Source organism: Buteo buteo, chromosome 2 (assembly GCF_964188355.1).
Source record: "Buteo buteo chromosome 2, bButBut1.hap1.1, whole genome shotgun sequence".
NCBI classification, from domain to species: domain Eukaryota; kingdom Metazoa; phylum Chordata; class Aves; order Accipitriformes; family Accipitridae; genus Buteo; species Buteo buteo.
Genome location: NC_134172.1, coordinates 15,796,715 through 15,823,440, shown reverse-complemented (window position 1 = coordinate 15,823,440; position 26,726 = coordinate 15,796,715). Strand labels below are relative to the sequence as shown.

At 37.9% G+C, this 26,726-nt stretch overlaps 1 protein-coding gene across 13 annotated transcripts in view; it reads right to left on the bottom strand.

The window, feature by feature from the left end:
* The window catches only part of PARD3 (par-3 family cell polarity regulator), a 462,776-nt gene that overhangs the window by 188,458 nt on the left and 247,592 nt on the right, over window positions 1-26,726 (bottom strand). For 9 of the 13 annotated variants that reach the window (XR_012652929.1, XM_075046174.1, XM_075046081.1 and 6 more), the window contains 5 exons: window positions 25,324-25,449; window positions 23,070-23,452; window positions 12,455-12,594; window positions 10,796-10,924; window positions 6,886-6,924 (listed from right to left, as the gene is read on the bottom strand). Coding sequence is in view for 12 of the 13 variants with exons in the window: in XM_075046174.1 (XP_074902275.1) it covers window positions 6,886-6,924; window positions 10,796-10,924; window positions 12,455-12,594; window positions 23,070-23,452; window positions 25,324-25,449 (817 nt within the window). In the remaining variant the exon portion in view is untranslated. The remainder of the gene's footprint in view (window positions 1-6,885; window positions 6,925-10,795; window positions 10,925-12,454; window positions 12,595-23,069; window positions 23,453-25,323; window positions 25,450-26,726) is intronic. The other 4 variants (XM_075046098.1, XM_075046182.1, XM_075046153.1 and 1 more) reach the window with 1 other exon arrangement.

Here is a 26,726-nt window from a genome sequence, read left to right as displayed (position 1 = left end):
TTTTTTTTTTTCCCCAAATCAAACAATCATGTGTTGCATTACAGGTTATGAGGGCCTGAAGTGTCTACTTACCTAATTATAAAATGATACAGGGCTTAAGCCAACTAAACAACTAAAATTCTTATGCTTGCTTTCTTTTTCTAACTTTTCCTAGGTTAAGTATTTTAATATCTCCCATATGTTACATAAACACTAATGAATCTTATTTGCACGTATACACTGAGACTCATTATTCATATTAGCTAAGTTAATATGTCACATCTGGCAAAGACTGCACTCTTGTTCAAATCAAACAGCAGCTGCTAAATATCAAAACCTACATCTGAATTCTGAGATTTTATGGAAAATGTGGTCTGCTTTAATTTTAATCCCATCAAGGAGAAGTTTTTTGCATATTATATGTGGATTAACTTTGGTACGTATTTATATGCAGAAATGCTAGCTCACAAAAATACTGCAAAACAGGCCCGTTACATTTCCAGTTATGTCCATTTTAAGGATTTAATTTAGTATAAAAAACATGTTCCACATTCAAAAATGTCTTCAGTTTAATGCTTTTGATGGATTAAAAAATGGTTTAGGAAAAAATTAAATGTTTTCCAAAGCACATAAATTCTAGCATGTGATTTTCATTTAGTATTAAAATCAAAGCTTTGCAAAAGCCCATGTTTAAGAACATCCACGTGTTTGTTATTTATCTCTAGAAGACGGCCATTGCTTGCCTATGCTAACATTATTCTCCCTAATGCTAACACTCTGATCTGGGCTGTCATAGAAACTGGTTTAAGCAGTTGAGATTCTATGTTTCAAATCAACTCATCAGACCGCTAAAAATATTTTATTGGTTATGCATCTCAGAACTTCACACAGGGACAAGTCTGTTGCTGTTACCATAATGACTGTACTTTATTCAGGCCAACATACCCTGTTCCAAACTGTTGTTCCTACTCAAACTTTGTGCTGCTACTGTATATTCTGAAACAAATACGCGATTGTAACACTAACCCCTTTTCTTTACAAGATGCTTATCCTAGAGAAGTGAAAACCAAGGGATTAGATACACAGCAGGTGTCTGCTCTGCCAAAGAAGCCTATAAAGCTACAGCTCTCTGCACTATCCCTTGTTCAAGAAAAACTGCAATGCCCAACACACTAACGACACAGCGCCCTAAAAATCTTTCACTTGTCTCACTGGCCTATTGGATGTACAAGACCTGAAAGACTAAAGAAGCAGATAGAAAGTGTCTGGGAAACCCAGACAGAAAAACAAAGTTGAAAGGGAAAGAATGCCTTTGTAGAAGTCCATGGCGAGAAACACGTTCCACATGAGGCAATGGGGGCCACAGGGCACTGGGACTGACCTGTGTCTTACTCCTACTTCTGCTGCAGACTTTCAGGCAACAGTGGCAAACCACTTCATCTCGCTATTTTCCCTGGATTTAATAGCAAGGAAGACTCAACACCAAGAGTCTAAAGCCAACAGCGCAGTAAAACAAGCTTTGCACACACCCAATGAGTTTCCAGAGGTTTAAACAGGAATTTTAAGCAACAATGTGAACTTTGCACTCACACAAATTGGGACAAGTGTTTGAAAGAACCCGATGACCCTATTGCCTGTGCTAGCAAATGACCAACTAAAGGACCTGGTGGCCCCTTTCGGTCTCACACCCTGAATCTGTTGTTTGAATTGTAAATGCCTTACACAGTCGACTCTCATAATCCAAAATAATGTAAGGTCAGTATGTAGGAAATAGTATAATAACGGTGAATAATGATGTGCACACCAGTGTAGCTTCAGGATGACTCTGCAACGGTGGCACTGAGGCAGCCCTGTTACAAAACCTCAGTGGAGGGACGTGTACATTGCCTTCCACGAAACCGGCAATTGGCCAGCAAGTGTTATCAACGCAAGCTTTGAGAAAACAGCTAAAGCTGCCCCATAGTGCTGCACAGAGCCAGCTTGGGCATGCCACACTGTAGGCCAGGAAAATCACCTGCAGGTAATGGAGTCAAAACTATGAGCCTGAGGGTCAGTCCCAAGCACAGCATTACACAGAGCTTTATGTGGATTACCACTGAACGTCCCAGGAAATTCAGACTACTCAAAGAGCATTCACAAACACAGTCGCTCAACTGTTGTATTAATTATTCACTAGGAATTAATGTCTCAGCTCTACTCATTAATGCCCCAGAACACGCTATTCAATGCTAGAGTACCTCCTATTGTAAAAGACTATAAACACAATGGTATCCTGTAGATCACACATTCACTACCTCTTTCTTTCATATGGCCAGTGACCTGTTTCTTATGTCGTAACTTTATTAAAAATACAATCTGAAACCACTCAAAATAGCACTAAAAAAGGCTTTTAAAATATTGTAATTGCCCTTATGCCTCACACCATTAGAAGATAAAAAGGTATAAAAATAATCAGCACCAGTTATTTGCAGTATTCCTAAACACCACGGAGGAAATAACAGCATCAGCTTAATCATCAGTCAAACTTCTCTTTTGATAAAATCACTCTTTATCTAATGATATCAGCACTGCTGTTGGTGTAGGCTGATATTAGTCAATGTACTATCTTAGCTCAATTTTTAGACATTTGGATCACCTACTGCAGCAATGGAAATTGATGAAGCTCTAAACTGTTCTCCAAAGGTTCTGTGTGAAGGAAGATTTGCATCAGCTGAATGATACAAAGCTGCTACAAAAGCTGAAGTTCTGTGTTAAGTGTTAAATATGAAGTGGTGGGAACTTAACTTACAGCTTTTTAAAAAACAGCTATCGATACGTACCCAGTGACTATGTATCTTGAAGTAATACAAAGAGCTTTTCACCAAAAGTAAAACACACACACACACACTCAGAACACCAACGTCCTAAAGCTCAACACTGACAGCGCTTTTTTCCCCAAGTTTAAGATCCAAGAATTTTCCATCCATTAATCAATATAAATTATGTCTTTCTAGGCATTTGCTAGTATACCTCTCATACACATAACACAAAAAGTTGCAAAGAAGAAATGTACAAAAATAATTATGCATTAGTTCTTACAAAATGCCTCTGACACTGGTGGCATCACCCCATTCCTATAGGTGATGAATTCTTGCATAAAAGGAGTAGCTAGCTAATTTACTCACAATCACACAGAAAAGTCTATGACAAGAACAGCAATTGAACCCAAAAATGCTGATAGGTTTAGCTATGACATTATCCTTGAATTCTGAAAAAAACACGGTGATTAAAATGAAATTTAGATAATAGCAGGAGTATCAGATGTTCAAGTTCAGAAGAAAATAAAAAGCAATCCCATTTGCAATTTCTACCAGGGCTGCTAAACATTTATATATTGTTCCAACACACCAACCGCTCCTGTTATGTCAGTTACGAATCCTGCACTCGCTAAAATTCGTAACATTCTGCTCACTTACAGCAATTTGACAGAAAAACAAATGAGAACAGAAAACTGAAGCTTTCCCATGCTGCTGAGTGCAACAATCATGAAATGAAATCCTAACTTTGAATCTCTTTTTACCAACAGACAACACTCCCTAGAAAATACTTACTTATATGATAATTATTATTTTTCTAGCATTATGCTTACATGAAAGTTAACTTGCTCATTCTGAATTCAGAAAACAAACAGTGAATGACAATTGTAAAAGCAAAATATTACTGAAACACTATTGACTTTCAAAGAGTATGAGGAAAAATTAATTGGCAGATGTTTTACATAGCATAATTAACAGTTCATTTCAATGCTCTGTAACAAGATTAAGATAATTATGCTTAGAAACAGAAATGTAATAATGATAAATTACTAGTTTTCATATATACGGTCAATCTCCTACATTCCAAATAATCACCATGTTTAGAAATAGGTGCATCTGTTCCATACTGCCATCAGCTATACAAATGGCACAAACTCATGGCTGGGTGAAACAATCTTTCAACCAAGATACAGGAGATTTCCTTGCTTCAGGAGTAAACGGAGCGCCTGTTCCGATCGTCAGCAAAAACAGAAGGTAAAAACAGCAGTACTGTTTTCACCAGGGCACAGTTACTGGATAGAAGCTGAAGCTGCATTAGCAATTTGCATTTCTTATGGATAACTGGAGAGCAAAGCTTAAATTCTGCAAGCTTAGCAAGTTACAAAAACTCCTCATATAGAAGTTCAAGAATGAGAATATGAGAATCTGTATTCTGTAATGGTGTGCAAAATATGAAGTCATATGCTTTCCTATATGGGTAGTAAGAAATAACTCTCTCAAGGATTTCAGGCCACAAATAAATTAAAAAAAACTAATTTTCAAGGTTTTCTTTTATTACATCTATGAAGACTCTAACTACTGCATCCAAGTGCCACAATATTACTGTAAACCATTTCAAAGTAACAGTGACATGAATGTGACCCCTGAGAGTTAATAATGTGTTGATAAATTAGGCTTTTTCTTTTGGGGTCTACATATAAATTTTATTTGAGGCCTTCCATTTTCAAGGGTTTTCTTCTTTTTTTTAATTTCAAAGGTGCATTTTTCTTCTATTTCCGCACAAAGACATAACAACGAAAAAACCCTACAATCATTTTGCCTTTAAATTAAAAACAGACTTGTATTTCACTTCTCTCATTTCTACAGCTTCCCTGCTTTCATCATGGGTTTTTTTGTTGGGTTTTTTTTGCTTTGCTTTCTACTATCAAGTCCTTGACACTTAGGAGACTAAAACCTCACAACTAACAGCACAAAGATCAGAGTAGGCACAGAAATAAAAATTGCAAGATTAGAAATCTCAAAGACCTGAAAAGTACACAGAGAAATAAACAGGGATTGAGGCAGAACCAAGGAGAATAAAGGAAAGCAATGCAAAATAGTTTCAAAAATAATAATAATAATAAAAAGTGTGTGACTATTATTAATGTGCAGCTGAGGAAAATTAGTTCTGTACAACTGGAGTATCACACTTATCCAAAACAAAGTCAATTGGAAGAAGGGAGGTAAGAGCAAAAGCATTGTGCATTATAAATATCCACTGACACCTTTCACATTTGGTCCATTTTTTATTCCCACCCAGGAAAAGGTAACTTTAAAGAGACCTATTGTTCCTACTATTGATCACTGTTGCTCTGAGTCTTCAAATGAATAACAAAAAAACCCCACCCCATAATAAATGAAAAACTCAATACATTATGCAAAAAACATTTTTGTATTGACCAGCTTTCTAGCTTCATTCCCCCACTAACCAAGTATATCTCCACATGTTTCCCAATTTAATTCTTTATTTCCAAGGCTTGCTAGGGCTTTCTGGCTGTTTTTTCAGAAATCCCTAGCTACTCATACCCTCCCTGTCCCTCTTGCATAATCCCCTGGTTAACAAGCAATTTTTAGCTCACATCTATGGAGAAAAAATGAGATACTTATTTTATTTTGGTCTTTCCTTAGATGAAGTCAGGTTGTTGGTCCCAAAAATGGCAGAGAAAGGATTTCACCATGGAATTTGCTACAAAACATTAACTTTGCAACAGATGAGCAATTGATTTATATAAACACCTTGTAGCAATCTGCCTAATCTTAATGAAGTTTTGGGGCAGAATTTCAGCTCCTAAAACCAGGACACTTTTATAAGGCTGCACCCACGAATTACTCTCAATTGTATTCAATTACAGGCAGAAATACTGTCCTGGGCTTTGATCTTTGATCTCCTTACATATCAGCAGTACGTGGTAAGAAACCATGAAGATAAAAACATACATACTCTAATGAGATGTACTAAAAAGATACTGTGAGGCATGTCTGAAACAATGATACACCCACGATTTTGCACAGCCCTTATGCAGATGACTTTCAGACTAGTAGGACATCAAAAGCTGGAGGGATAAAAGTGAATATTGCTACATTCAACCCACCCGTTTTAGCAGTTACATTCCATTGGCCTGAAACATTAATAGTATCAACCAATGTACCCTTGACTATCTCACTGAGATGGCTCTTACATCTTTTTACCTAGTCTTGACTTTCTTTTTACCCCAGACACCACCTCACCATTGCTGGTAAGGCATTCCGAATCATCTAGACAAGCTTTTTCTGTTTTTCAGAGTCTCACTAATTTCAAATCCCAGCATGAATCCTCTTAATTTCTCCATAATCTAATTTATTATTTAAATTTGAAATAGGTACCTAATTGAACAGAGCTTCCTGAAGTACGCTTTTAAATAAGATACAGTATACCTTTAAGGTAATATATTATTGTTATATCCTCTGATAATTTTCATAAAATAAACCTTTTAGTTTAGAAAAACTTTTTACATATATTAGTATAATGTGTATTAAGACTGACCCTGTTCCAGTGACTAAAATGATGTATATAAACAATACACAATCTCAATATACAGCCTCACTGATACATAACATACAAACCTCTTACAGGCTTCAAAGGGTTAAACTTGGTACTATTTCCCTATAGTTTCTTAAAAATAACTAACAAACAGTGGTTTGCTATGAGGATACAATTGAGACTGAAATCCAAACTTTCTAATTCCTGTGTTTGTATCTCAGGTTTCAGTCATATAATCATGATTTAAACAATTAGTTTCAACAAGTAACCCAAGCTAACAGCCCACTCTTATCATTCCAACTTTAGGCCTTTGGCTGTGTATAAAAGATGTAATTTCAAATAGCACTTGAACACACATATTAACTGAATTGTATATAATATTCAAAGAGTATTTGAAATTACATTAAAAAATGCATTTAAAATGTAAAGCTAGAGAGAGCCATCTACAGTATATAAGGTGAAAGGAGGATCTGTGAAACTTTGATGGAAAAGTGCCATATCAATTTAAAAACATTTGGGAGTCTTCCAGTATGGAAAAGACAAAGCTCTTACCGTTTCCTTTGGAATTTGTGACTGGCTTTGTTCTGCACTCTAAAGGAAGTAAAAAAAATAAATAAGAACACAACTACGTACGACATATACTATCTATCAGCAGGGGGATAAACAAAGAGCTCTAATTCTGATGTGAAGTAGTAATGGAAAAATAAAGGGTGTTCATCACACTCCTGATTCAAATTTGTCTAAGCAAACACTAAATGAGAGGTGAATATAAATAACCTCCAGCAATCTTAGGCCAGTGCACCTCACTTTATCTGGCTACGAGGGACGTGGCTATCTGGCCAAGGAAGAATCACAGCTGCTTGCACCATTTTCTGGCTGGTGGAACGTTCTCAGTCAGGGATGTTCTCCCCTGGCCTTTCCCTTCTGCTCTGAACTTTTCAAAGAACAACCTCAGAATTCCAGATGAACCCTTCCAAATACTTTAAACAAGTACCTATTTTTTAAAACATCCATTCTCATTTTAACAAGGGGTTTCCCTTTTGAGCGTGTTTGGATGAACCAGAACTACAGCACTGGGTATCCCAGGACAGAAGGGTGCTTTCAGTCCACCACAGATGGGACCCTCCTGTATCTTACATTCCTCACCTGTGTCTCAGGGCACATAAGGCAAACACACATCATTGGAAAACCTTTCTGCGCCCCGCAACCAATTCTGGAAACACACATAAGGAACTATTACTCTTCCAAGCCCACATCCACCCATATTGAAACCCCTTTCAGCACCCAGGAGCCACCTTGCTGCTGGCGGGATGATCGCTTTCAGGCTAACCAGCTATTTCTTTCCATTCAGCTGGGCCAAAATGAAATGCTAGAGTTTACTGGACTTTTTGGCTTTCTGCTGTTTTGCAGGAGATTCAAATGATTAAGCACAAAAATGTAGTGGCAATGGAGTAACACGAACATCCAGTTAGCTTTAACCTGCAGCCAACAAGCAATAAGAACAAAATGATAAAGGAGCCAACTACCAGAAACATGTGAAGGACCTACGTGTACCAATGGGTGTATTAACTTGTAGGGTACTGGAGACTATCTCTGCCAGCCAGCTCTGCTGACACCAAGAATTTAGCTCAAAAGCTAAATAACCCAACACAATCCTTCAGTGGATTCACACAGTCAGTAGCAGGCTCTAAGAAAATCCTTCGCAGCAAGTTATATTTGGTTATGTGAAGTAACCACAGTATAACAGGAGCTCTACTTAACCAGAGTAATCCTCACCCCTTTCATAAAGGAAGGGGGCAGGGAGGGAAGATTTTTAAGAGACAATCTGCCTCACACTGATGCAGACAAGCCCTAATATATTACCTATCTGGCACTGGGTAACTCTGGAAGCAATAATCCTTCTTCCAGATCTCAATGGTTAGAAGAGTTAACTCCTGCCAATTTGATTTTATTCCCTGCTTCCACATTTTACTCATTTTACCATGATCTGCTGCACTGGATGATGGCTCTCCATCACACACACCCCCTAACCTGACCACACAAGCTACAAAGATCCCACACTAACCTAAATGGACTTAGCTTAACATACCCATAAGTTTTAATTACCACTACACATTTTCGTAGGTCCCTTCCAGACAATGACGGCAACATACATCAAAGACATAAAACTCCACAACTCTCCTGAAAGTTTATTATCTTCATTTTACTTATAAAGAAACCCAAGGATAAGTAACTTTTCCAAAGTCATTCAACAAGCCATAACCCAAAACATAAAATCTAAACACCTCTTTTATTGGGATTACTATCAGTACAAATGTTGGCAAATAAAAAACGGGTTTAAAACTGAGTGCTCCTCAGCAAGCAACAGCAAGTCCTGCCCTTTATGAGATGGATAATATCAAATAACATGATTTCATGCATATGGTTTCTGAGACACATCTCATTCAGTTAATATTTAAAGCATACAAATGTAGAAAATATGACAGAAATAGGGGAAGGATGCAAAGACAAATTGTTCCTAAGAGGCCAAAGAAGGTTTACATGTGAAAAAGATGAACTGACATGATTTCAGATCACTCCCCTCCCTCCTTCAATATTAATTTTTTTTTTTTTTTTTTTTTTTTACATAAAGCTAGTAAAAGACAGTGAAAGGAACTGGTTGAAAAGACTTTTTTTTTTTTCTTTTAAGATTATTTCTCACCAGAGAAGAAAGAACAGCCCTTATGATGGGTTTTAGTTCAACACCTTCCCCAGCAATTCTGCTCCTGCTCTTTGACAGCTGTCAGCAGAGCTCACCTAACATTCCTTCATGTCAAAATGCAAGCAAACAAATCCTTATGCAACAGAGGATCACCACACACATGTACTGTTAGATCCTCACAATATCATTTGTTCAACTGGAGCTACAGAAACGTACACCAGTTCAGATCTGACCTCTGGCCACATAGCGCAGAGCCCACCTACTACCTGACACTGCCACGATGAGATCTGGCTTCCCTATGCTGGTGTTTGCCAAAATAGCTGAGAGAGTATTGCCTCAGCAGCAGCAGGGAGGCTACTGAGGTTGAACTCATTTAAAGGGGCTGATTTGCTCTTATTTTTAAAACTACATCAAGTATTACTACTAAATCTCTGCATTACTGACACCGTATCTTTGTTTACAATTATTTAAACAAAATATTGTGTTAAATTATGCATTATAACTTCCTCATTTTACTATAGAAATAATATACACAAAATTAAGACATTTTCTTACTTCTAAGTTTATTTAGAAAACTTTAAAAGCATTTTCATTCACCTTTATGTAAGATAGCAATACTGTGAAAATTACATCATAGGAACTTATAAACAGATTGCTTTCACCGTTCCAGTAGTAAGATAGGGCATAATACCATTAGAAATTGTTAATTTCTCTTCATTTTATGGCAACTTTCACTTCAGTACCTGAAGTCATGTTCCAAGAATATTAAGGTAAAAGTGTGGTTCATTTGCAACCTTCCCTGCCACTTTGGCTTCCTAGGTTTAACTGTAGTTTTGAAAGGTAAAAGGCTAGTGTTCAACGTCTTGAAATGGCCAAACAAAAATTCATTCTCTTTGCATTCAAAATAACACAAATCCAATAGGAAAATGAAGCAATCTATTCATCATGCTTATATTTGTCGCTTATATTTGTCTATCTTGTCATGACAATGCAGCCAAATAAGTTATTTTTATAGCTATATATAGCTACGATAATACAAATAATAAATAACTTCAGCAGTTTAATTGAATACAGAGCAAAGTAAGACTGCTACATTCGCAGTCTACCTTTTCATAACAAAAATTATCTTGAATAATTATCAGACAAATACCTCTATACACTATGCAAGTGGAGCAGGTACAGTATGAAACATTATTTTATTTCCATTTCATGTAAATTCCTCAGAAACATTTTCTGAATTACCCTGCTAAATTAATAACTGCAGGGTTTCCATTCCACAGAGATTGCATTTATATTCAAAAAAGGCTACTATTTCTTATATATTCCACTTTTTGATAGATATTTACATATTCTGTTTTGGCATAGTATGATATGCTCTGAAATATTTTAGTGAGCAGGTAGTAGGACAAATGGCAGGCTTTCAAACATAGATTTGTCCACATGAGAGATATGACGTAATCTACTTCTCTGCATGCATCCAAATAAAGTCTATCCAATAGCTTCTTCTATAATAAACATTTTCACTCAAAATAAAGCTCTCACTTGTACATTATTAACAAATATTTAATTCCAATAGCAGATCTCAAAGAGAATAAAAAACATTCATGTAAAATGTTCTAAATAAAGCAAAATAGCTGTGGGTTTTTTTGGGGTTTTTTTCTTATATTCAGTGCTGGCCATGCATGTTTACTAGCAGGTGACAAGATCAAATCATTTGCTCATACTCATCTAAATCTCTTAGCTGCTCTCTATTTTACGCACCAGTTCCCTTGGATGGAATGTTTCTTCCTGTCGAAAAATCAGAAGGCCAACAGTCCCTCCCATCTTGGTGCTTCGCAGCAAGGACACAACTTCTTCTTGAGTTTTGCCTGTTAAATCAACTCCATTTACCTGTGCCAAAGGAAATATTAGAAATTGATAAGACTCCAAAACAGGAAAACAGTAGAAATTCATACCAAAAAGTCACGTGAATCATATGGGACAGTATTAAGAAAACCTCACTGAAGCAATCTGCTTATTGGCTCAGTATAGTTTCCATTTAATAGAACTAATTGAACATGCATTCTTTACATACGAATACAAATAAGAAGCAAGAAAACTATATTTTCCTCCTCTTTAGCAGCAACTGTATACTCCAGTATATTCTAAAGCCAACTAATTCCATCTATGAATATTTTTTACAAGAATTTCTGCATAAAAATCCTTTGGCAAAATAGATGTGTGATCCAAAACTGGTCCTGTTTCCACATGCCTTAGTGTTATACATTATCTTCCAAATATATCTTGCAGAATAAATTGTGTCAAAAGTAGATATTTTTTTTTCCCCCAAAATAACTTTGGAGCAGTTGCTTTTTATTTTGCCTTTGTTCAGCTGTTCAACCCCTTGGCCTCCATATACCACGTACCAGTACAGAGAGGTATGGAATACATACAGGTAAATTTCCCACTCCATGAGCAAACTTGAGTAAGGGAGAAGCCAGAGAAAGACAGGGTATTCTCAGGCTTGCCTGTTCAGAAATATTTTGGAAATGTAAGGCAAATCAGCTAATGGTGTTAAGCAAGTGAGCACGGTGGTCAGAAGAAGCCTGCAAACCAACTTTTTCCTTCCCCTCATAAGATCACAGCTCACACAGTTGAGAAGCCATAACTGTTGTCTTAAATGCTTCTCAGTCCCCTTCTACTCAAGATATCTGGGTTACCTTGAATTACAGTAATTACAGAGGGCTATCCTCCAGCAGCAATTCAAGCTGACTTTGCCAGTTTTGCAGAGAAGTGAAGTTAGGGATCTGAGAGGCAGTTACAGTCTCAGCTGTACCTCCAGTGTCATTTGGCTGAAGGATGGTAATGAAGAGCTATGGGTGGTAACATCTTATATCACTCCAGCTAGATTTGCGGGAAGATCTCTGCTGTGCACCTATCTTAGAGAAATTTATTTCCCTTGAGGACATCCTCCCTCAGGAGAGAAGTGGCCTTGATTCTCTGTAGCACTACCCTCCTCTTATATTGCCCCTTTCAGTTAACTCACTAAACCTTTTCAGGGTATTGTCTTCTATATTTGCCAACATCTTCAATAATTTCTGGTCTGTCACTCCATGCTGATTTAATGCCACTTATTAGGTAACAATCACTTTGCTTCAACTTATTCCTAAACAGCAATGACACTATATTCACATAAGGACATGTAAACTCATGTTTTCACAGTATATCCGGCTCCAGCTCTTAAAACACTTAAGTGCCGAAAATGCACAGCCCTTGATCTGTTACCTAAAAAAACAAAGGCAAAAAAAACCCAAAGCCAAAAAAAGGAAAAAAAGAAGCATGAAACATTTTCCTGTAACATAAACTACCAAGAGCCTTTGGAAGTTAACTAGTGTGCGGGCTCACGCCAAAACAGACAAACAACATGTAACACATCATCACCTCAATTAATCGGTCTCCAGCTTTTAGTCTCCCATCTTGAATAGCCGCACCTCTTGGAAGGATGTTTTTCACATAAATTGGAGCCGAGCCACCAATTGGGACATCTCTTGACGTAATACTAAATCCCAAGCCTTCTGTACCTGCATAAAGAATGCAGAATGTTACTTGTTAAAATGCACATTTTATATTACATGTTATTTTTACCCAGCAGAATGAACGTATACCTCACTGATACAATCCATGAAAATACATATATAAGACGTAAGAATTACTGCATGGCCAAAAATAAAAAAAAAAAAAAAAAGGCATATATAAGAATACTATAGCTGAAGCACTGAGTCTTGGCACAGGTGGCTCAGCAGGCCCTCTTTGCAACTTGCTGTTCTGACGATTGCCAAGTCATTGCCTTATTTCCAACTTTCTATTTCAGATGAGCTGAGTGACAAGGAATCAGAACAAAGCATATCTGATATCCTATCACTGCCTTCCCCCTTGTCAATCTGGATCTCGTCAATGATCCTTTCTTTCTCTTTTGCAACTCTTTCAGCAATGTCAGTTGGCTGACACTGCTGGCCATGGGGCTTTGTCAGCTCACTTATGGACACCGGTAGGTGACAGAACCAGAGCTCAGTGGTCTCATTTCTTCTGCTCCGAGGACCTCGGGTTGTTTTCTGTCAACAGCTCCTCCGCCCCAGGGCTTCACCCTGGCTCTCGCTGGGTTCCAACCCACCTTCTGCTGAGCAGGCAGGGAGCAGAGCCAGGCTGCCACCTCTGAGGTCCTGCTGTGCAGCCGGGTGACTGACTACACTCAGCTATGACTGACTGAAGCAAAACAGAGACATTTAAGATGACCTGGAGAGATCCGGAGAGGGGATCCAGTCAATATGGCAAATGAGACTTGCTTGTATTTCAGAGAAATTATGCCCACAACTGGTTACTGAAGTGTACCTTAGGACCCCACCAGCTCTGGGATTCACAGGCCAAGAGGACAAACGGAAGGCTTTCCTACTATGCAGAAGGCTCATTTATGATCCTCTCTTTGATGCAATCTGTCCAGTGTTATCAAAAACCTTTGAAACTCTACACTGAAACCCACCCCTCCCCCCTCCGTTGCACATCAAGTCTATTCAGGACACTTAATCTAGCATGAAACCAGACAGTCATCCAGCAGAGAACATCCCTGACAGAGTGTCAGCATCTACAACTTCCATTTGAAACATCTCAGCAGTTGTCAAGATATGTCTACAGTTCATGTTCGCTAGCTAGGCATATGCATGCCCAACTTACATTTATTCTGACCCACTAAGGCAACCTGCAGTTAGGACTCGGCAATATCAGGTACGGTCCCTAAACGTTGCACAACATACCCCTTTGTATAAAATCATGGGGACAGACAGAAACCGAACTTTTATGCAACAGTCTTCAGCTACGAGCCCTGGGAAGCTGAACGCAACCTATGTGAAAGACACACAACTATAGAACCACTTGAGGTTTGTATTGGGTTTGTGTGGCAAGGTTTTGGTAGTGGGGGGGGCTACAGGGGTGGCTTCTGTGAGAAGATGCTGGAAGTTTCCCCTGTATCCAACAGAGTCAATGCCAGCCCCAAGACAGACCTGCCACTGGCCAAGGCCGAGCCCATCAGCAATGGTGGTAGTGCCTCTGGGATAACACATTTAAGAAGGGGAGAAAACAAAACTTGTTATGCAACTGCAGCAGGAGGAGAGGAGTGAGAATATGCAAGAGAACCAACCGTGCAGACCTCCAGGTCAGTGCAGAAGGAGGGGGAGGAGGTGCTCCAGGTGCTGGAGCAGAGATTCCCCTGCAGCCCGTGGGGAAGACCATGGCGAGTCAGGCTGTCCCCCTGCAGCCCATGGAGGTCCACGGTGGAGAGATCTCCACCTGCAGCCCGGGGAGGACCCCATGCTGGAGCAGTGGGATGCCCAAAGGAGGCTGTGACCCTGTGGGAAGCCCACACTGGAGCAGGTTTTCTGGTAGGACCTGTGACCCCGTGAGGGACACACACTGCAGCAGTCCGTGCCTGAAAGGACTGCAGCCCGTGGGAGGGACCCCACACTGGAACAGGTGAAGAGTGTGAGGAGTCCTCCTCCTGAGGAGGAAGGAGCGGCAGAGACAAGGTGTGATGAACTGACTGTAACCCCCATTCCCTGTCCCCCTGCACCGACGGGGGGAGGAGGCAGAGAATTCGGGAGTAAAGATGAGCCCAGGAAGAAGGGAGGGGTGAGGGAAGGCATTTTATGATTTGGTTTTATTTCTCATTACCCTACTGATTTGACTGGCAATAAATTAAATTAATTTCCCTGAGCCAAGTCTGTTTTGCCTGTGATGGTAACTGGTGAGTGAGCTCCCTGTCCTTACCTCAACCCATGAGCTTTTTGTTGTATTTTCTCTCAGCTCTCTGGTTGAGAAGGATGAGTGATAAAAGCAGTTTGGTGGGCCCATGGTGTCCAGCCAAGGTCAACCCACCACAAGGTTAAAGCCTGACTTAATTTCTGTCTTACCATTCCCCGTGTTCATTTGATAAGGCTACTTTTTTACTCAGCAGGTTAATAGTCACACGTGAAAAGGAAGGAGTCCAACATAGTCAACAGTAGCCTGTGTACAGATTTCTGAAATCTGCACAATAACATTTGATTAAAATTTAGTACAATATATTTTATTATCAAAATGGTAATCATGTTAAGATATAAAAATTGACAAAGGTGACAGGGCTGGGGGTGACATAACCTTTTAAAGTATTCATCTTGAACATAATGTAAGTCCTCACGTATACACAGCAAGTGCATGCAGCTCATATTGTTCAGGAAATTTGGATCAATTCTTCTAGGCTAACTATCGTGAGACAACCTCCCTTCTGTCTGCAGCATTCAAGACAGCTGAAAAACTGACATTTGAATTTGAAAGTCTTCATCCACTTTCAGGCTGATATAAAATTTATCAGTGCTATTACACAGAGATGAAAAAAATATTAGATCTCATAACATCCATATTTTACCTTGGAGACCTCACAATTTTAATGATGCTTCAAACATTCATAGAGCTCTTTAACTCCTTGCAACATGTGAAGATGATCTGTGTAAGTCTAAGGGTTTTTTAAGTCACATCTCAGCCTTCTATGGAATTTATCTTTTTCTTATTTTTAAGGATCTGTGTTGAATACTGCTCTTTGAGTATAGTTTTTTTCTGCTAAATTTTTTAAAGTAGTATCAGAACATGACTGCATGCCCAGGACAATATTTCATTATTAATAAGCTTAATCCCCATAGCCTGATTACAGTGTCATTACAGATGTCTGGTTCACACACTCCACTTTAAACCCCCATGGAAAAAAAGAGAAGTTGAAATGTTCACATTACAAAGGGACACAGGATATAAATTTGGACTGTGGCATCTTCTGCTGTCAAATGTCCAGAAAGCCTTTACCAAAGCCAGCAGAATGCCACAAATCCACACTGAGCCCAGATATTAGCAGAAGAAAATTTTAATTACTTGTTTCTGTGGAAAGAACTGGGCTACTTTTGTTATGCTGCTCTATACAGTTTTGCATAAGGCAGCTTTTGGATGTCATTTTCCTTTTACCTTTTCTCTGCTTCATTTTACTCTTCATGCATTATAGCTGCCCTTAGCTATATAATACAGCTTCATAAACGCCTATGCTTATTATATATAAATTAGAAGTTCACAAGACTGAGAAATAAATGGATACATTCAACCGAGGCCAAAAATAAATATGACTTCTGTGACTGGATTGATTTTAATATTTTTTTTCCTTTTTATACACATAACTGATTTAATTATCTCTACTCCATGCATTTCAGTTCTTCTGTTGATAGAAATGCATATAAGAACTTAATATCTTCCTGCTGCTAAAATGTTTTCAGTTCTTCAGGTATAAAACTGCATTATAATAATGAGGGAACTGGGTAACTGGGAACTGCAGACTCTCTGATTTATACTAATAATATGGGGGAAACTGGACACACATACAGGCAGAACCAGAACACGATTAGAAAATAGAAGGAATTTCCATCTTTTTGAAAACACGGGAGTCATCCTACTCAAAGCTAGGAGCTTTACTTTGCAAGGTCTAGATTATTTGAGCTATATTCAACTTAATCTCTTACAGATTTTAGGAAGAGAGAGGGTAGAAAACATCTTCCTCCCTCTATAGCTGTTGTCTCTGACAATTATCAAATTACACTGAGTGATAATAACATTTAAGAATTACACACTAATTTGTAATTCAAATTCTTAGTTGTCTTTGATAAATCAGCAGCTCTCTCGACAAGTTAGAGCTCCCCTTTTTTCTTGAATGTGATGCTGAACACTCCTTCTAAGGTCACATTACCCTCAAGAGCCCAGCCAGCTCTGAGCTGAAGACAAAGTAGTTTTAGGTGAATAAAAAGGGCAGTTCCAATAGTAAAAGAACTATGTTGTACAAACAGAAGAGGGGCAGATTTAATGCTTCAGTTGCTGTTTTCGAGGAAAAAAGTTCTAGTAGCATTAAGGTGTGGGGGAGGGTGGTGGACGGGACACGACTGTCATGTAATTTAATTAGATATATATTCAAAATGAACATCATCATCTTATTTGGCATCAGCCTGATAGTAAACTGATGTTAAAAAAATTTATTAAATCTTACTAGCATTGGCTAGTCTTTCTGTTATCTCCCAGTGAAGAAGTGTTTAATTTCTCACTATCACTAGGATTATCTTCTTGATTGTGGAAAGAGAATGTCTGGCAAAACGTTTCTGTCTTTGTAAGGCTCTTCTGCATGAAAAATTGTGCATTCCTCATCCAGAACCACCTGCAGGTCTAAATGCTCAGCAGCAAAATGTGCTGCTGGGTAGAAAGATTGCCAGAACACGAGACAAAAAGCAAGCATCACCTCTGCACTGCTTCCAGTACTTTCATGTCCCTTCAAAAGGACATTAGTTCAGAGACCCAATAAGGAACATTCGAAGGACCTACACTATCAACTTCTTATGATACTTCTCTTACAGTTATCTTCCCTTTCAGGACTGCAAGCAGAGCTAGAAATAAATCATGCTCTTCTTTCTCCTCTAATTTAAGAAAATGCAGATGAGTTCTCAGGTACTTCAGTACAGATCTCCCAAAATCTAAAAAAAGAAACAACAAAAAACCCAACCAACCAAAAAAAAAAAAAAAAAAAAAAACCAAACAAAAACCCCAAACAAAATCCAAACCCAAAAAAAACCCAAAAACCCTCACTTCTAAAACAATGGAAAATGTTTGATAACCAGGCAACTGGGCACCACATTTGTTAGTATTTATGCAAGAGAAGCAAAGAACATTTCAAAACAACCTAAACATGGAAAATCCATGGGGGTGAACAGTCCTCAGATAGAATAAAGGATTCTTAAGGAAAAGCACAGATTCTTCATGAAAGACAAAGAACACATTCTCCCTTTCCTAAAATAATAAGGGAGGTTGTTTACACATATAAACAGTTTGAGGCACAAAATCACAAAAATTACAAAATAAAGCATGCCCACTTAATGAAAGTATTAGATTATAAATTGATCCAGAATAAGGAGATAACATTATGATAAAACTAAGCAGAAGGACAAAAAGCTCTCTGACAATAATCAGAGCAGACACTCTCCTTCCAAGCATTTCAAGTTCCTGCTTTTTCACAGTAGACTCTTTCTTGAGATCCATGTACGGATGGGTGATTGCTGAAATAATTATCCTACTGCTTTATACAAGAAAGCAGTTTTTATTAAGGACTGGACCTTATGCAGGAGCTGAACAGCAAATATGTTTTCCTTATTGTCAGGGGCTTCACTAAACTAGCCAAGACCATTCTAGATACTTCCTGAAAAATTAGTTTACTGCTCTTAGTTTAAGTCCCATATTTTCAGAATTTGTGTATGTGTAGTCAGGGTAACTGTACATGCAAATGACTGCTCAGAAGGCTGACTGCTCAGCTCTCTAGAAAATTTCTGCAGTCACATGCACAATCAAGACAAATTAATTGCATGCCCATTTTTATGTAGTTGAGTGATTTGGAACAACTTTTTTTTTTCTCCAAGCAAAGCTCAGACCTCTCAAGAGGATCTTTGATCAACCTAATAGAAACATTCTTCCCTTTTTGCTACAGCCTGCTAAAAAGTAGTGATCAGAATTGTTTTTAAAAAATGGAAAGATGAAACTTGATGCAGTTTATGTTTCTTCAGTGGCTAATAATGCCCAAAATGATTTGCTTCACTTCTGAATCTCATTTCTCAAGGTCACTTCAGTAATTTAGGAATCTACATGCTTCATTTCAAAAGTTACAAAAACCCCTACTGCATCTGAACAGGAATTCTTAAATCGGTCTAAGAGAACATATAACTTCAAAAGAAATTTTAAATAAAAATTTAGAATGTCAGTTCAAAGTCTGGCTCAAGAAACTGTGGGGTAAAACAGGAGAGTATGATGAAAAATGCATGTAAATCTGTACACTTCAGATACATGACGCAGGATACCGTACAGACAAGTTCAGTGTCCTGTCTTGTATACTCTGCTATCTAAACCCAAGAAAAACAAGTAATCCTCCAAATATGTGATATGTGCTTTACTCCATAGCAAATATGATGCCATTTTAAATTAGCATACTCCCAAACTGTCCATGGCATCTTATTTGTGTCTCTAATGACATTTTGCAGAAAGAAACTTGGGTGCAGCAGGGCTGATTGTCACCGGCCCATAACACTGAATGCCCAGTCACCTGGTGGGACTTGCAGCGTTTAAGCTTGGCTCTGTATGTAAAATGGAGCATTATTAACAACAGAAGGGCCAGCAAGCCAAACAGGAAACCAACAAGAAACCCTGAAGAGCAACAAGTCTCATAATCCTCCTCACATCTACAATTTAGCCGTTTTTCTCTGTTGCACTGCTCAAAGGTGCCTCCTCCCTCTTGGGACTCGCCATCTGCTAAGACACAGCTGCTACACCCTTTCTGTGATGGACTTGGTGATTCCTACAACTTTCCTCCTGTAAGGTATCCTGCAGTTGTGTCACTCGTTTCTTTCTCTTGAAGCGATACTATTTTGCAAGTGAGAAATATTCTTTGGGCCAAAAAGGAATAGATGTTCACAACTCCCATGGCCGGCAGTTAAATTGCTCTCTGGAAGTAGGGAGATGTGGACTGAAGTCCTGATGCACTGAATACTTCAGGCAAAATATTTGGTGGAACTAGGATCAACTTAAGAAACAAGAGTTCAGTTTTGACATTCTACCTCAAGAATTATATATCTCATTTAGCTAGACAAATATGTAGTTATAGATAGAAATGATCTGATGCAATAAGGATTATACTTAAAGGCAATCAAATAAAATGAAGCTGATTTAAAGACTGAGTACTTCAGGCTTGTCTTAGTACAGTGGTATCAAAACCAGTATATATGAAATCTGAGTAATAAAATGTCCAATTGAAAAGCAGTCTTTTGAATGCTTTAGTGACTATCAGGCTAAATGCTGTGAGTTACTCAGTGCTCAAAGACTAAGCCTTAGAATCACTTGTTGTATAATCGGTTATTTATCATTTATAAGTGCTGGACTAAATTTCTCTCAATTGGATTGTCTCAAACCCTTGCAGTCAAAGAAAAAACACTCTGGAATAGTCCTGGTGTATATGAGGTCAAAATTTGTCCTAACACTCTGGGCGTTATATCAGTGGTCTTATTTTCTCCATATATTAGCTGTGAAGAACTATTTTTATTTATTTATACTTACTGTGTATTAGCTTACACCAAAATATATATAAACACAGGCTCACTGTTATGTCTTGCACTACCTTAATTTGTATGAGCTATTAAGCTAGACTGTTATACAGCCTTAATAGCATTAGAATATCAGCAATAACCCCTACATCTATATGCTAAAAGTTCAGGCCCTGACCTTTAAGGAAAGATAAACAGATATCCATTTTCATTTAGCAAAGCCAACAAACATTCTGCATTGACTGAAACATATGACTGACCTTCTCTTCTGACTTTATTAAACAGCTAAATTTTATGAAAGTTCAGGTTATTTTAAAATGCCAAAACAGCAATAAATATTAAGAAATCATAATTACAGAAGCACGTACTGTAGGGCTATCTCATCACGTCATTTTATATAATAAAGCTCATGCAATATATAGAAACACAGCAGTAATAAAGAAGGTCTGTCTGTATTGAAAAAGAGTCAATTCTCATATACTCCATCATTAACCAGAATGCACAGGTTAAATCGAAAGTGAATTTCAAGATGAAGCCTTACATGCTTGTATGCCTTAATGCACCCCACAAGGAGTTTTTAATCTAATGATGGTAATTGGTGAAATAACTGCTGTCTGTTAGCTACAAAGAAAGCACATTTGTTAAATATCTATAAAGCCTGTATTATTACAACATCCTTCATTAGAAATAATCAAAGACAATCAACATCCCTATTGCACTCGTATTTATAACAAACTACTTGGGGGCATCCTTAAGTGTTTTGCTTCATTTGTTGCTCCACATGTATGTTCTCAGAGTGATTAAATGAAAGCCAAAATGGGAGGATTGCCTCTTTCTACAGTGGATATTAAGAAATGAAAGACAGCAACAATAAAAAGGTATACTTCCTTATGCACAATTTTTTTTTTAAATATCACCATGCATAAAATACAGTACAGTAAATAGTTTCTGTCTCTCTGTCTATAATCTGAGCTAGGTGTCATTTTTTCGTAAGAGGTATTCTCATATAAGCAAACTGTCAGGAACAAATATCTTCTCTAAACTTCTGAAATATATTCTAGATATGGATTGCAAAGCTTTTACTAGCATAAGAGCCATCAAATTTCTCTGGTATGAACTAGATGTTAAAGTATCTTATAGATCACTTTCGATCAACAGGTAGCATGCATCTCCTTCACTCCAAAACCATCCAATGTACTGGTACCAGCAACGCTAAATTACATTATAGAAGTAGGGAGAGTATTTATGAAACATTATCCAGTGCAAGATGACCAAAATGTAACCTCACATCACAGTCAAAGAATCCATAAAACATTAAAATTATATTCTCATATCTTAAAAGCAGCTATAATGCCACATTTGTTTCATGCAAAAATACTGTGTTCCCATATTCTATATTCATTTGTTGGTGCTTTACATTATATGAAATGAGTATTTCCACTCCTGGCTAAGAATTATTTTATGTAATGTCCGAGTGATATTTCTACAGGCTTCCACAGACACAAAAAAATAGGTAAAAATCACTGTAGTGACAGAACGTATTTGTAAGCACAGTGATTCCTTACTCAGCCAATAACAATCAGTTTTTCCAAGCAGGCTCATCTGAGCTGATGGCCTAAAGAATTTCTTGAAGGAGCATCAACAACAGAAGCAAACTGTCAACTCAACCTTATGTCATCCAAGTTTGTAGAGCTTAAAATTCAGCAACCAGAAAGAAGCAATCTGGTGGTTCATGTGAAGTTCATAGAAAGGAAAGCGTAATGATAATGTGACAAGTAGCCTGGTACCTGTGAAACTGTAAAATCTCTACCATTCAAAGCATTCTCTTTGATACCTTTTGATAAAAAGATTAATTAATAAAAATTATTAACACTAAGCACATACAATATCCTAATGGGAACATACTTTGATTTCACAGAGAATACTGTCACATGGGTAAACTTTTTGCTGTGTAATGTAAACCCTATTCTTGCTGCTAGAGGTCAAATTATACCTAACCTTAAACATGCTCATTTTAATACCATAAAGCTTACAGCATGTATAATCCTTTAAAAAAATCATTTCCCAAGAGCTAAGAAATATTTGCATCTAAGTGTCATTTTATTATACCTCAAACTATCTTAAAAGCACCTAGATGATAATTATGCAAAAATACCAAATTTTCTCATTTAGGACATTTAACACATCATAAAAATTCCACAGATGTACCAATGCATCTACATGCACATATATAACACAGATGTTGAGATAAGCATGCACTGCTTTCTCCTCTGCCCTTAAATAGTCTCTCACCCCCATTCAAATTACATTAGCATAAGGGCCAAGATAGGAAATATCCCACTACATCTCAGTCCCTGAAACAAAGACTTTCACGTCCCAGTGGAATAAAGAAAAGCTTGAGCTGGAAATTAGAAAGTCCAATTTACCAACTTATCCAACACACTCTTAAAATCTAATGGCAAAACAACAGTTACTCAATTTGAAAAGTCATGGTAACTGTAAAGTACAGAATATGGGCCGTTTTAGCTTACGTATTTACATTAAATAGTTCACCACTCCCTGGGTCTTGGCCAACAGAACTTGTAGCACATACTGCTCTCTTACAACTCTATTAGTTGAGAGACAGAAAACAATGTTAAATAAAGCACTCTTCAAAACGGCCTTTTGCAAACACACTGCACACACTGAGTGCACGGCTGGACTCCTCGGTGTGCTGTCAGGGACAACTCAGCCCCTTGGCTTCAAAAATCAACCCATCACATCCCCCATGCTACTGCAAGCTGTCCTGCCCAATACAGTGGCACTGGACATACGTACATATACTACGCACGCCTACCTCATGCTGTATGAGGAGCGCACTAGTGCCTTACCTTTTCTCAGCTGTATACTGAGCCTCTTCCCTATCTTTTTGGTGTTATACCCACTGTTTGCAGTGGAGGTGAGAACTTTCTGAGGTGATGGTACCAGGCCCGAGGGTGGTTTCCCTGATGAATTCACACTATGAGGTAGCTGCGAGTAGGAGTCTGTCTGATCGGACTGGTTACCCGCTCGAGACATTCTTTGTAACGTGTGAAGTCCAGAATTGTTAATAGTTTTGCTGTCAGCATACTGGGAATCGGGGCTGAACCGGCTGGAGTAGTACGTGTTCTTCTCGCTTTGGGACAACTGTTCATACTGCTCTTTATTTGCCGCAGGGACCACATGGAACCAAATGAACGGCGTACGCATGGCTTGGCGAAACATATGCTGTGCTCTAGGTTTCAAAATGAACAGAAAATTAGCAAATTAGGACTGGCAGACTACAAGACATTATAAGCATAATTACTAATGTTAATTAAGCAACATGAGCTGACAGACACATTGCATTCGAGCATAAACCATAAAACTTGAATCTGTTCACTAGTCTACTTGGTCTGCTTTTTGCTAAGGTTTATTGCCTTAGGGCAACACAATGGTTAAATATGCTTAACAACTAATGTACCAAATACTGGATTCAGAAAAGGAAAAATTTTAACCACAGTCTTGAAATGCAGACAGTTCTATGGCAGGACTGCAGTGTCCTTTCATTTTGAACCTTGATAACTGCAACAATTGTGATAACAGTAATCACAGTGACAACAGTATTATTAGAATGAAAATTACACTTTATACAAAGACTATGTATTTCCATAATTTGCTGAGAGTATATGCGGTCTTGCAAAAAGTCTAGTTTACAATTTACTTTCTGTAAGTTACTAGTCTTTCAGAATACAACATTAACAAACAAGAAAAAATGCTTAATCCTGCACAGACAGACATTGGGCTCTAGGTCACAATCCAAAGTACACAAAGTCAACAAGTCTCTTCACAGACTTAAATTGTGATTCAGAAACACAGAACAAGCAGAGACAAGCTGCTTTCAACTATATGGTACAGGGTTGTGTTCCAATCCAGGTTAGAGTCAAAGAAATAAAAAACACATTTCAAATGTATATTAGTATAGGACAATCAGAATAAATGATATTCCTCTGGCCCTTGTCCTGGTTTCAGCTGGGATAGAGTTAACTGTCTTCCTAGTAGCTGGTACAGTGCTATGTTTTGAGTTCAGTATGTGAAGAATGTTGATAACACTGATGTTTTCAGTTGTTGCTCAGTAGTGTTTAGACTATAGTCAAGGATTTTTCAGCTTCTCATGCCCAGCCAGGGCACCTGACCCAAACTGGCCAACGGTGTATTCCATACCATGGGACGTCCCATCTAGTTTAGGAACTGGGAAGGGGGGGGCAGGGAATCGCCGCTCGGGGACTGGTGGGGTGTCGGTCAGCGGGTGGTGAGCAATTGCCCTGCACATCATTTGTACATTTCAATCCTTTTATTACTACTGTTGTCATTTTGTTAGTGTTATCATTATCATTATTAGTTTCTTCTTTTCTGTTCTATTAAACCGTTCTTATCTCAACCCAGGAGTTTTACTTCTTTTCCCGATTTGCTCCCCCATCCCACTGGGTCGGGGGGGGGAGTGAGTGAGCGGCTGCGTGGTGCTTAGTTGCTGGCTGGGGTTAAACCACGACACCCTCAACATGTTAGGGTTTTCAGATTAATATCATCATCTTTAAAATCACTCATTTTCTGCATACTTCTTTTCTGCTTTCTCTTTCAATTATCTGTGTGTGAACTACAACCTGATTTCACTTTTAAGTCTTTCTTATTCATTATTTCAAGATTCTACCAAGTCCAGGTGTCCACTGAGCAAGTATTTACAATCTCTCAAACTTCTCCAGGAAGTTTCTGCATATAGTACCTTTAGTTCTCACACATACAAAACCACAAATATTTTTTAAATGTTAAAAGTCTCCATGCTGTCCATTCATATTGAACATGATGCATTGCAAGCATAAGAGCAAAAGTCATATGGGAATTTCAGGATAAACAGTTTACTAATGCAAGAAGAAAGAATCTTTAAGGTGCAAAAATAATCAATGAGAAGTGCATATACTTTAATTACAATAATTATCCTGAATTTTTTGTAGCTTGGCTAATTAAAAGCCATTAATGTCCCTTAGTGTACTCAAATTACTCAAATTACTGCAAGGTGCAGTGTTAAAGATCAAATAATGCAATGTAATGTGCAGTAAGTACACTTACTGTTCAAATCTCCTATTCCGAAGGTCTCCATCATTAATCCTGACAATACAATCATTCTCACGAAAAAGGTTTTCTTGTTCAGCTTTTCCACCCTTCTCCAATCGCTTTACCAGCAGCCCCAGGGTTCTGGAACATTAAGATTACAAATGACTACTGTTTGAACAATTTGCAGCACAGAAAATCCTATTGATTTAATATTTTATCATAAACACTATAGAAACTAAAATTTAAACCATCTTTACCTTGAAGTAGAATACCATAGTTTCAAATAATTTATAAGCATTACCTGAGTTATTATCTCTTACCCACGAAAAAAAAAGCCTAGGTGAATCAAGCATGTCATTTAAAAGTAAGAATGAACAGGCAGTGTGATGACAGCATGTCCATTCTTGCAAAGGGCCTAGACTTCTGAGCAGTAAAAGCTCCAGGAAGCACCACACATCTGAGAGCCAGCATCTTTTCTGCTAGTTAACTGAAGTTGAAAAGGTTCAACTTAAAATTTGAATTTCTGAATTAGCAGAGACTACCACAGCCATCACTACTGCTTTTGTGCAAGTGAAATGTGGGGTCATCTCACATAATAAGCAGCCTATAACGAAGGGATGGATAGAGGATTCGGGAACTTCACGCGAACCAAATGTTTTTATTTTTAAACCCTAACTTGTTTTACTAAACAGAAAAGAGGAAATTAAAAACTTAAATGCCATTTTTAATTCACCATATTATCTTAAATTAATTGGTTCAGTAATGGCTGAAGACAATTAGCATTTGATAGCCTCTGTGCAATGAGTTGTCAACTCTGTCTAGTGCTTACCCACAGTGTCATCTTAAGGACGTTCTTAGAGAGAAAAGGTAAACAAATATTCAACCTGAAATTATGAAACGGATCCTGAAGAGTGGATTTCTGAGGTACCGGTAGGATAGTGTGAAAAGTCAGTGCTGTTTCTATAGCTGAACTCTAGGTTCGAAGAAGGATTCAATCTTGAGGATTATTCTTGCATCGACACTGCATTTGATTTTTTTAAAGAAGATCAGTTTTACATTGAAATCCCACAGAATGTATCAGTGGGTCAAATTCACATCATCCAAGTCAACAGTGTTACTTTTTCAGAAGTCATTTCAAGGCATGGCGTGAAAAATACTTGGTTGCGTGGCAGGAATTGCAAGACCACATATGTCTTTTAGCACAAAACTTTCAGTGATCGTAGCACTTCAGTTCACACATACCTCAAAGTAAATGAGCAGTCAATGATGCTTAAAAGGACTCCTCATGCGCTCAAAAGTTATATATGTGCTTGAGCACTTCATCAAATGGGTCAGAAAAGCAAAATTAACTTTAACTTATTTCTTCCACTTTAAATTCTTCATTTACCAATTTATCATCAACATATGCAAATAAGACA